Source organism: Molossus molossus, unplaced genomic scaffold, assembly GCF_014108415.1.
Source record: "Molossus molossus isolate mMolMol1 unplaced genomic scaffold, mMolMol1.p scaffold_m16_p_10, whole genome shotgun sequence".
NCBI lineage: Eukaryota > Metazoa > Chordata > Mammalia > Chiroptera > Molossidae > Molossus > Molossus molossus.
Window position 1 is genome coordinate 38579860 of NW_023425345.1, and position 12599 is coordinate 38592458.

The window sequence follows — 12599 nt, forward strand, 5'->3', positions numbered from 1 at the left end:
GGATAGAAGAGCTATTTTAGCAGCATGGTCAATGGAAAATAAACAGGACAAAAGTCCAAGGACAGGAATTCCATCGTGGGTCTGCCACAGCCTAGGCCAAGGTCGGAAGAGCTCTCCAAACCTCGGTTTTCTTATCTGTAAAATGGGGATGAGGATAATACCTCACACAACTGCTTGTTTTAATGATTAAATTGAATAATGGCTATAAAAACACATCTGTAAACTGGACAGTACTACATGAATGTTAGCTTTGATGGTGATTTTATTCTACTGGATTCTAAGAATATACACAGATATAGCCACTTTGCTCTCCGGTGTGACGTGAAAGAGCAGAAGGTAAACTGTGTACAGACACCTAACCTCCTAGGGCCATGGTTCCCTCTTCTTCCTTGTCTACTCTCATCACTGGGAGGGCCTCATAGAAAAAGCACTCAGAACTACAGTCCTATACACATGCAAGCATGGTTGGTTCAGATAATCATCAAGAGCTGATTTTACGGAGAGAGAAACAAGTCTGTGTTAGGTACCCAGGAGTCCCTCCCAGGGAAGAGTAGTCACTGCTGTGTTCCAAAAACTATTTCCTTGTCATTTTAACTCACAGGTACTAATTCAAGATAATAGTTGGTGGCAATCAGAGGTGAACTGAAAAAGGAAGGTGAGAGTATCGTACATCTCTTGTTCAGGTCTTGACAAGATGAATTTATAAGAATCTCTACCATCATAGGAACCAGTACTACATACACAAGCTTTTAAAGCTGGCTTTTTTGAAACAAACAAACAAAAGAACAAAAACTCATCTACAAGACAATGACAGGCTTGGACCCAGAGTGAAGTTGTTTGGGTGCTGAGTTAAGACATATGCAAATGTACAATGACTTTAAAACATGAGTCCTTAGAACTTCACATAAAGAAATAAAAGTTTATAAAAATAGTAAGATAGCCCTGGTCATTTTGGCTCAGCGGTTAGAGCATCGGCCCGCTGCCCAGAGATACCCTGGTTCAGTTCCCGCTAAGGGCACGTACCTCGGTTGCAGTTTGTCCCCGGTTGTGCGGGTGGCAACCACTTGATGGGTCCCTTTCACGTCGATGTTTCTCTCTCTCTCTCTTCCTCTCTCTCCTTCCCACTCTATCTGAACAAAAAATGGAAACGTGTCCTCAGGTGAGGATTAAAAAAAAAAATAGTAAGGTAAAAACTGTAACTAGTTATCTACAATAATTAGAACTCATTTTCCCCAAAATATTTGATTTATTCTTATTTTTCAAGGGAGCTTGTTAGTACTAATATCTATATGTATACATAATATTCAAGGAGTAAACAGGAAAGCGAAGAGGGACATCATAGAAGTTATGGAGGCGGGTACAACCACCCTGTCCGGGAGAGGGTAAAGCACACAGAGGTTGTGGGGGCGGGTACAGCAACCCTGTCGGGGAGAGGGTAAAGCACACGGAGGTTATGGGGCGGGTACAGCAACCCTGTGGGGAGAGGGTAAAGCACAAAGAGGTTATGGGGCGGGTACAACAACCCTGTGGGGAGAGGGGAAAGCACACGGAGGTTGTGGGGGCGGGTACAACAACCCTGTGGGGAGAGGGTAAAGCACATAGAGGTTATGGGGCGGGTACAACAACCCTGTGGGGAAAGGGTAAAGCACATAGAGGTTATGGGGCGGGTACAACAACCCTGCGGGGAGAGGGTAAAGCACAAGGCATACCATGAGCCTCTAGCAGTGCAGAGGCACGGAAGCCAGGTCAGTACGTGTGTAGATTGTCAGCATCCTAACAAGGACACATAAATACGTTTCTACAGGCTGAGGCCAACCATTTCTACCTTTTAATTTCCAGTTCTAGTGTCTTCAACCTGCTTTTTCTAAGTTTAGGAGTTAAATTCTAGAACCACCGCCACTATCACTACTGTCATTGCCAGCACCATCACCGACGTGCCTCGACTTCCTATTAGTAAAAATATGAAAGTACCCCTTTGTGTCAGTCTTCGGTGATACTGATCGCACTATCAGCCCTTACAGGGCAGCAGGGAAGAGCCAACACAGGTGATTATGCCTGGGAGGCCATCCTAAGAGCGAGAGTTAGCCTACTCATTACTAATTCCAGGTTTGCCTCACTGTGTTTTTACCTACAAACTTGGGCATGAGCTGGGGTTACATCATTTGGTTACACCTTTAGGGCAGACTGCTTTTCCTAGACCTGCGCTTTCCCCAAAGTATCCCCACGAAATACCTGGGCAATGCCCCACCTAAAGCAGGATGACTTGGGAAATGCCATATTCCCTGTTTGAAGATTCACAGGGCATTTAGCATATTAGAAATTCTTGCAATAAAGCAACTATGTTAAAATTAACTCAGCATTTCTTAAATTTATTTGACCATGTAATCCTTTCCTAATCTCGCCTCTCTTCAGACGTTTTATGAACATCTCCCAGAACTAGTTATTTCCAGAAAGACACTCTGGAAAATACTCTTTTTGACTGATAAGGGACAGAATTAATTCAGATGAATACAACATCCCCCTGAAGCTTGAAACCCCTAATTATATCACTCTTGGAAGAGGAGACAATAGCATAACCAAGTAAGTGTGGAGAGGAAAAGGATTTCTGGAAATTACAAGACCACCTGATCAGAGGTACACATGCTACTTACTTAAGGAGATTCCCCAGATTGAACAGGGCTCGGTTGTGCTGCGGATTCAGCTGGAGAGCCCTCTGATAGTACACCTTCGCCTCTGCCGTGTTTCTCGTCAGCGTCCCAAGGTTGTTCAGGGCACTCGCATGGTGTGGATACAACCTGAGAAGTTTAAAACATTAACCTATGGTATTTCAAAAACTTCTAAATTGGGCACAGTTTTCCTTGTTCTACTCTCCCCACCCCCCAACTCAGGTGTGCCACAACCAAGATGAAACACTGAATTCTTTCTTTATTTTTACGGTATGTCTATGTCAAATCATTTTAATCCCATTTTATTGAGACATAATTGACATAATCACTGTGTAAATTTAAGGTATACAGTATAAGAATTTGATTTACATGTATTATAAAATGACTGCCACAATAAGTTTAGTAACATCCATTATCTCATATAAATACAAAAAAAGAAAAAGGAAAAAAATGCCTTCTTCTTTGTGAAGAGAACTCTTAGGATCTACTCACTTAACAACTTTCATATGTACCAAATAGCAGTGTTATTAGTTATAGTCACCACGTTGTATATTACATCCCTAGATCTCATTTATCTTATAACTGGAAGCTTATACCTTTGCACCACCTTCATCCAGTTCCCCAGCTCTGGTAACCATAAATCTGATCTCTTTTTCTTCTTTTTTAAAATTTCACATACAGGTGAGACCATACAGTATAGTAAGCTCTCATTTAATGTTGTCAATCAATTCTGTGACTTTCAGTCAATTGATTATAATGAAACCAGTTTTACCATAGGATAATTGCTATAAACAAGAGTTAAGCTTCTAAGGTATTCATTAATCTTACAACTAAACTTCATTGAATGAAATGAGGTTATGCAAGGACTTGTTGTATGTCTTTCTCTGACTTATTTCACTCAGCATATTGCCATGTTGTCACAGATGGGAGGATTTCCTTCTTTTTTGTGGCTGAGTAATATTCTATTGTACACACACACACACACACACACACACACACACACACACTACAATTTCTTTCTTTCTTTCTTTTTTTTTTTGTCAATCTGTACTCAAGGATAATTTTCCATTGTTTTTTAGATAGAGTGGAAAGGAGGGAGGAAGAGAGCTAGAGACAAACATCGATGTGAGAGAGGCACATCAATTGGTTGCCTCCCCAACAACCGAGCCTGAGGCCAGGGATCAAACCTGAGATCCTTTGTTTCAAGGGCAGATGCTCTAACTGCTGAGCCAAACCAGGCAGGGTCACACCACAATTTCTTTATCCATGTGTTCTGTTTTCATGTCTTGGTTTTGTAAATAATACTCCTATGAATATAGGGTCACAGATGGCTCCCCATATTCAGTGTTCTCAATTCCTTTGGATATATTCTAACACCTAGAATTGCTGAATCATGTGGTAGTTCTATTTTTAATTTATTGAGGGACCTCCATACTATTTTTCATAGTGGCTGTACTCATTTATATTTCCTTTTCTCCACATTCTAATCAACATCTGTTACTTCTTTGTTGTTTTTTTTACTATTAACCATTCTAGGCTTCCAGTCAAAATGGTGGTATAGGTAAATGCAGTACTGTATCCTCCCACAACCACATCAAAATTACAACTAAACTACAGAACAACCCTCATTTAGAACTGCCTGAAATATAGGTGAGCAGAGATCCTATAACTAAAGATATAAAGAAGTCACATCCAGACAGGTAGGAGGGATGGAGACATGGAACAGGCTGGTCCCACCATCACATCTGGTGGATAAAAACAGGGAGGGATACCTTGATTTAAGAGGTGCCTCCTAAGAAGTGGGGAGTCTCGGCTCCACACCAGACCACTCAGCCCAGGGTTCCAGTGCCAGAAAAGAAGTTGTAAAAACCAGCAGGGATTGTGGCTGACTGAGTCCCAGGCAGTTTCTCTTTAAAGACCCACAAACAGAATTACTCAGACTCACTGGCTCTGAGCTAGAGCACTGGGGCATCAGCTTGAAAGGCACCAGGGATATGTGGGGAGGGACTGAATTGTATGGCATCAGGGCGAGAGCTGGAGGGAATCTTTCTCCCAGACAAAAGTGTTAGCAGAGGACACTATTCCTTTTCTAAGACCTCCTTGCACAGAGCCGACAGGTGGCTGCCATATCTGAGTCTCAGTCAACCTGACTAACACTACTCACCCAACCCTAGTGATTCCCTAAGGCCCTACCCACCCAACTTGAGGGCCCACTCAAGGTATTTCCATTAGCTTTTCCATACCAATGACCTGTCTTGGCTTATACTTCAGAATTTCCTACAATCTCTCAAACAAGTAGCATCTGACCTCAGAGTGCCTTGTATCTCTCACCACGTGGTCCTAGCCTGGCACTACTGGCAGCCAGCCTTAGTTCGAAGCTTGGCTTCTCATGGGCACCTCCAAGCCCAGCACAAGTAGCAGCCATCTGCAGATCACTTTGTAGCTCATGCCAGGAGGCCCAAGGCAGAACATAGGTGGCAGCTAACTTTGGCCTACACCTCCTTGGAGACCCCAGAGCCAGTGCAACCAGTTGACAGCTTCAGACCACATCGAAACACCACCTAACAACCTCCACAAGTAACACACTCAAAGGGCAGACTCAGTGGGCACCAGAGCCCTGTTAAAGTAAGTCCTGCTCTGTGGGGTGGGCCCCTGCACAGCTCATCCTCCATGGTGGTCACAGCCAGTCCTTACAGCTGATAGGCTTGGGGTTAAATCCCTCCCATTGATGTGCCCACAGCAATCGAGGCTCAGCTATAACAGGAGAGTGTCCACAGCCCATGGTGGTGGAGGGAGTGCACCTGAAGTGCCAGCTCAGGTGAATGGAGAGGCTGTGCCACTGGACCCTACAGGATGCCTACTACATAAAAGGCCACTCTACCAAGTCCGGGAGACATAGCAATTTTATCTAATACATAGAAACAAACACAGAGAGGACGCCAAAATGAGGAAACAAAGAAACATGTCCCCAATGAAAGAACAGAACAAAACTCCAGAAAAAAATAACAAAATGGAGACAAGCAATCTATTAAATGCAGAGTTCAAAACACTGGTTATAAGGCTGCTCAGAGAACTTGAGCATGGAAAATGACATGGAAGTCATAAAAAAGAACCAGTCATAAATGAAGGATACATTAATTGAAATGAAGATTATATTACAGTGAATCAACAGTGGAGTAAATGAATAGAGGACAAAATCAGAGATTTGGAACATAAGGAGGCAAAAATACACCCAATAAGAACAGCAAAAATAAAAAAGAATTAAAAAGAAATTAGGATAGTGTAAGCAGCCTCTGGGAAAATTTCAAGTGTACCAACATTTGCATCATGGGGGTGCTGGAAGAAGAAGAAGAGAGAGAACAAGGAATTTAAAACCTATTTGAAAAACTGACAGAAAACTTCCCTAACCTGGTAAAGGAAGTAGACGCACAAGCCCAGGAAGTGTGGAGAGTTCAAACAAGATGAACCAAAGAGGCCCACACCAAGACACATAATAATTAAAATGCCAAAGGTTAAAGACAAAGAGAGAATCTTAAAAACAGCAAGAGAAAAGCAGTTACTTACCTACAAAGGAGCTCCCATAAGTCTTTCAGTTGATTTCTCAACAGAAACTTTGCAGGCCAGAGGGATCAGTAAGAAATATTCCAAGTGGTGAAAAGCAAAGACCTACAACCAAGATTACTCTACCCAGCAAAGCTATTATTTAGAATGCAAGGACAGATAAAGATCTTCCCAGACAAGAAAAAGCTAAAGAAATTCATCTCCACCAAAACATTATTACATGAAATGCTCAAGGATATTCTTTAAGAGGAAGAAAGGGGAAAAAAAAGATAAAAAATCTGAACAACAAAATGGCATTAATATATCTCTATTAACAATTGAATCTGAAAAACAAAATAAATGAACAAGCAGATCAGAAACTGACTCACAGATACAGAGAACATTTTGATGATTACCAGATGGGAGTGGTTGGTGGGTGGGTAGAAAAGGTGAAGGGATTAAAAAGTACATTTTTTTTCTTTATTCATGTTAGAGAGAGAGGGAGGGAGAGGGAGCAGGAGTATTGGTAGTTACAGAATAGTCATAAGGATGTAAGGTACAACATAGGCATTATAGTTAATAATATTATAATGACTATGTATGGTGTCAGATGGGTATGAGATTTATTGGGATGACCACTTAGTAAGTTATATAATGTTCTAATTACTGGGTTATCTGGCCTCAGAGTGCCCCATATCTCTCGCTAATCATTTTTTTAATTTCTTAATTTTAGTTGACATACAATTTTATATAGTTCTCAGGATAAAAATCCTGACACACACAGAACTAAAAAATTAAATAATGCACAATAACGTGAAAAGAACATTTCTATGTTCAAAAGATTTGGGTATACATCAGCAAACCAAATTTGTGCTGAATAAGGAAGAAAGGGAATCAATTTATTTCCTTAACTTGAAACTATGAAGAAGGCAAATCAGCACAACTATGTGATTTAGCTGTTTCTGCTACATTTTGAGTGGACATATTTAGCAGTCTAAGAGGTTCACTCCATCTCTGTCACCCAGAGTACTCGGAATAAGCTCGTGGAGCTGGCTTTTAATGTGGAAAAGCAAAGGTAATGACCAAGTAATAAAAATAGGATCTGTACTTGTCAAATCTCTTGACAGTCAATGCCACGCTTGCCCCCTCCCACCCTGCTTCTTATGTTCTAAGATCAGTTGCTATTAAAAGGCCAATAAAACCAAGTTGCATCACTTTTTTTCAAATTTTTTTCTTAACCAGAGTTTCCTAAGTTTAGTTGCCCACGTAATTCTCCCTTCCCTACTCGTTCACTGACCAGCTATGAACACCCACCCCTCAGAACTAGTGTTTTAAAGAATTCTGGGTGATGCTTGTCTTGGCTGACAAGGAATAAATTAATTCAAATTCATGTTACATCCTCTTAAAGCTTAAAAGTTCTAATTATTCGCAATGGCTTTGAAGGCTGTAGGGAAAGACATATTGTGAGAGGAAGTTGGGGAAAAGAAAACACAGCAGGCCAGACAAGGGCTGTGGTTTGCTTCTCTTTGGTGACATTTAATTAGTAAAGACACCTTGAGGGTCTCTGGTTCAGCCCCTTTATACCCACTCTCCCAGTCCCCGAGGCGTGGCGAGTGTTGGTGTTCTCTCTGAGATGCCACTACAGGCTGTCAGAACTATGATGAAAGACACAAATGAAATGCTCTTGTACCTGCCCATTCACTCCATGCCCAGAAGTCTCCTGGGAAGCTTGTGTCTAAGAATTATTTTGGAAGTGGTTATGGAGAGCACATTACAGCAAGGGCTCAAATTCTTCTAAAGAAATTTTTTAAATATACTTTTTATTGATTTTTAGAGAGAAAGAGAGATAGAAACATCAATATAAGAAAGAAACATCGATCGGCTGTCTCCTGTGCGCCCCCTATTGGGAACTGAGCCTGAAACCTGGGCATGTGCCATGACCTCTCAGTCCACTGAGCCACACCGGCCAGATGAAATTTGTTTTATTTGTGTGTGTGTGTGTGTGTGTGTGTGTGTGTGTGTGTGTGTTTATGTTGAGCAAAACTCTATGAATTCCAAAGGATGTAAGAGTGGTCCAGTGAACGGTGAGAGTAATTCTCATTGTTTCTCTAATAACACACAGTGATGAAAAGCATCCTGGGACATCTGCCTTCTTGGAAGGGTAATTTCATAAAACTTGATTTTTTTCTTATTTCTTTGGGCTTTGGAGCCCTCAAAACAAATGTCTGAGATGAAAGCACAAACTATGGACAACGACAGAATAAATTCAGTCAGAGCTTCCACAAGGGCTCACTTCTGTGTCAAAGTTCTTGTCCCCACTACCTAGTGGCTGGTCCTCTCCAGTTGGTTCTCAGCCCTTCTTTTTGAACTCTTTATTCACTCAGGATCCCACTGTCATTTAAATGAATGTTCGAAGTTCACCCACTACAAAAAGGTTTCTCTCTTTCTTCTGTGTGTGTGTGTGAAATCAGAAACTGAATGTAAGTCCACACTAACTCTCCAAAACAGAAATCAGTAGTGAGAAAGAAAGAAAAACCCTTTAGTATGCCTTGTGCTCCAAGCTGCAGAACCATGAAGCTTAGGCGAGGGCTGCCTGGCCAGACAATCAGAAAAGAGGCTCTATGTTCATGAACAGAATCCCAACCCTTCTGAGAAAATTGCTGGCACTTAATGGTGATTTACTGAAGCTACTACCACGCGCAGCCCTCCACCTGGGAAATGAAGAGATGTTGTTTATTCCTGCTAATAGTAAGGGTCTTCTAGTAATATCTTGTCTTCCTGGTTATCTGATTAGATTCGCCTCATTGCAAACGAGCATTGCATTATTTATGAAACAAAGCTGCATTTAATTAAAAGGATTCTTCAACAACCAGGTCAGAAAAGAAATACCACTTTTTATTTTGATTTTTATAGAGATGTAAATATTTTATTAAAACAGATACTCTTCTCTTGTGTACTGAAGGACCTATGTGAAAACACAACTTATTTTGTGTTTACTTTTAAATAAAGTTGTGTTTGAATTAACTTGGGTCTAAGACAATCCTGAGGTCTCCAATAATTAAGAGATGTCTACGTAGCTACATCGATTGTCAGAATAAAATAAGCCCATCTTGACTTTGACTTCTACAGGTATGTTTCACATGAGTTCTGTTAGTGATTATTCACTTTTCCATCTAAACATAAAAAACACAAGCATCGCTGAACTGCAGCACAGTGGCTGTGATCAGGACTAATTTTTAAGGGCCAAGTAATTGGATTTTCTTTCTCACAGTTTTATCCCCCATTTGCATTATTTATGGGGGCTCTCTTACTATTTCTTTATTGTTTTTATTTCAGTAAATTAACATTTTAAAAATTTATTATACAGAAAAGGTGTTATATTGTCAAATAGTTCTGAGGTACAAGGAAGTTTATTTTTTTCTCTTTAAAAAAAAATCTAGGTACAGCATACAGTTCCATGAGTTAAAGAGATTATTAATTTTTCAATTATTGAATAATTTACATTTGTGATAAGCGCACATCTATTTGAGCATTGAAAGGGGTCTTGATTTTTATCTACTGGCAGCATTAATAAAGTAGATAGTTAAGAATATTATTATTCCCCTCCATTCCTAGTCATCTTATCTGGAAAGAATGAACATCAACAGCATGTGAACAGGAACAGTAGCATAAGTTGAAAACCAAAGGCAGAAACAAAACAAAATGGGTCTCAAAGGACCTAGGGTGTAGTCATGATACTTCCTTATATTTTAGAGGGCTTTTTCATATATTATGTCATTTAACCTTCCTAGTTCTTGAAGCAGAATCATTGTATTATTTTACTGCTGAGGGAAAGGATACTGGGAGAAATTAAGTAAATAACAGATTAAAAAACAAAGAAGTATCTCAGAAGTCCTTGTGTTAAGTGTTAACAAGGCAGATGGTTCCTATAAATCTATTTTCCCAAACAACACATAAGTCATTCTACCATCAGCAAATAAATACAAATTGGATCTTCCATTTTGAATACATTCTCTCTCTCTCTCTCTTTTTTGTCCCCCCTTTGACCAATCTACTGAACTATGATCATATAGGAACTACTGTTCAGTGACAGAAGTAAAATAGACACAGGAGACATGGTCACTGAGATTCTTATTCAATGAAAAAATTTGTTTCCTGCTATGCAAAATAATCATGGTGTCTCTGAGAGACACAGTATTATGCAAAGCAACCTACACTCAACAACACTCAGTGTATAAATCGTATATACATGCTCTCTGACCGACTGTTCTTAACCTATAACCACAACTAAAGATCTATACACATAAGATGTATATGACTATTTGGTTTTACATTTTCTTTCAGCCATTTACTTTAAATTTTGTACAATCTGTTCAAAAGTTAAGAATACATTAATTTTTTATCATTCGAGTACCTTATAAGGCATTATATTCTGGTAAATAAGAGTATATCATGTACTCCAATTGCAATTTCCTTTCAGAATGTACACACCCTGATTTATTTGTCTGATTGTCATTCCACACATTAATTTATTTGAGGTTAACTATGTTAAGGTCAGATGTTTATTTTCTATTTCCTTTAGAGAAAAAAAAATAATAGAAGAATCCAAAGGAAAAACACGACTTTTATGAGGAAAAAATTCAGTCATAAAACCTAAATTTCACTGGCCTAAAAAAGACCCAAAGTAGACTTCATTTCAGGAGTCAGCAGCGTATTTTCAACCATAATTCATCTCTGGCATTTGTAAGTACCTGGTTCCTTCATGTTACAAAATTTGAATCATCATGTCACTAATTGTACTTAGGCAACATTCATTATTTATGGGTCTGCTTCTATAATTGTTTGACATCACCATTAGCGCCCAGCAAATGTCTTCCCATTTTTGTTTTTCAATGTACCCTTTCCCAGCCATTATAGATAGCCTTGGGAAAAACCTCAAAATGCAATTTAGGGAAATGTGACACTCTCCAGCGAGAGGCCAGCCAAATGATCTGACCTCTCCAGTGGATGACCTTCAGCATGATTCAGGACTCCGCCCACTTGATTTTCTAAGACAATTTAGAGTAAAACCATGCTCTCTGATACCCTCAGGAAATGAGTCATTTTAAATGGCTGACAATTTCCCTGATTCCTGAGAATTTACCTCTAGAGGTTGGGGAATAGACTGAATTAACTACTTTCTGCTCTTTTAAGTAGAAAATGATGAACATAATTTAACCTTTCTCAGAGGCTTGGGGTGATCAGGGTGAACTTTGGTTTTGTGGCAGCTGGATGGGAAATTCCTCTGGTGGAGTGGAAAAATAACTGTCTGTGAGGCAGAAGTCATAGGTGACTTTCTAGCTGTGTGATTTCAAATATCGGTCTGTGCTTCCGTTTGCTTTCTCTGCAACAACAAGGTTAATAACATGTTGACCTTCTGCAAGAACAAATCAGCTTTTATCTGAACAATGGGATAATGGGTATGAAAATACCCACCATCATACCCATTACCCGGCATACATTTAATGTTTCGGGGTCAGCTACAGGACCTCTGGGTGGTCTTACCTGGCTCCCTCCACCGCCCTAATGAACCCATGCCAGGCTGAAGCTGCCAGCTGTCCTTCACTCAAATGCATAACTTATCCTCCAAAAAGTCATCTTCCTCCCTGCTATTCATGGCCTTTGACTTGCTCCCATCAATCAAAATAATATCCATTATTTCTTCATCGCTAACCCAGTGAACACTCAAGTCATCTTGTATCCATCTGTTTCTCCCATACCATGGGTTCTCAGATGTGAAGGACGTGTGACCCTCTCCATCTGAAGAATGCAGGAATGTTCTTTGTCACTCACTCCAAAGCCTGTCAATCCTTCATCATCTGAAGCAAATGATCCCCACAGGCACCAGAGCAATTTCCTCCAAGCCTTTCTGATATGCTCAACACCAAATGGAATCCCAGACACGTGCAGTTTTAAAAGCTACACCCATGGTTATAAGGGGATTCAAAGTCCTCTGTGACAGATCAATGCACGTGTGGAATCTTTATTATAGTAACAGTTCATAGCATGAATAGCACTTGGTTGTTGGATTAACTTAGAAAAAAGAGAGTGATGGGCAGGAAAAGAGTGTCCACATTCCTAACCGATAACAGCCAACCAAGGAGATCAGGAGGAGTGGGGAGGAAAGGGGGAGCATTTCCCTGACAGGCACATTAGAAGTTAGGGTCACCACTGACATACCATCGGCAGGAGCTAGGGGTGTTAAACATTTTACGATGCATTGGACAGTCCTGCATAAGGAAAAGTTGTTTCACCTAAACTGTCAACTGCTCTCCCAGTGAAAAGCACTGCTTGTCATTATGGAGTTGACCTCTGACCCTAAGGGGGCCTGTGTTCGAGATGGTATGCATTATA

At 40.3% G+C, this 12599-nt stretch overlaps 1 protein-coding gene across 1 annotated transcript in view; it reads right to left on the reverse strand.

The window, feature by feature from the left end:
• TMTC1 (transmembrane O-mannosyltransferase targeting cadherins 1) overlaps positions 1-12599 on the reverse strand; it is a 239675-nt gene that overhangs the window by 43394 nt on the left and 183682 nt on the right. Inside the window, exon 12 of the mRNA XM_036251819.1 lies at positions 2652-2795. Coding sequence (XP_036107712.1) covers positions 2652-2795 — 144 coding nt within the window. The remainder of the gene's footprint in view (positions 1-2651; positions 2796-12599) is intronic.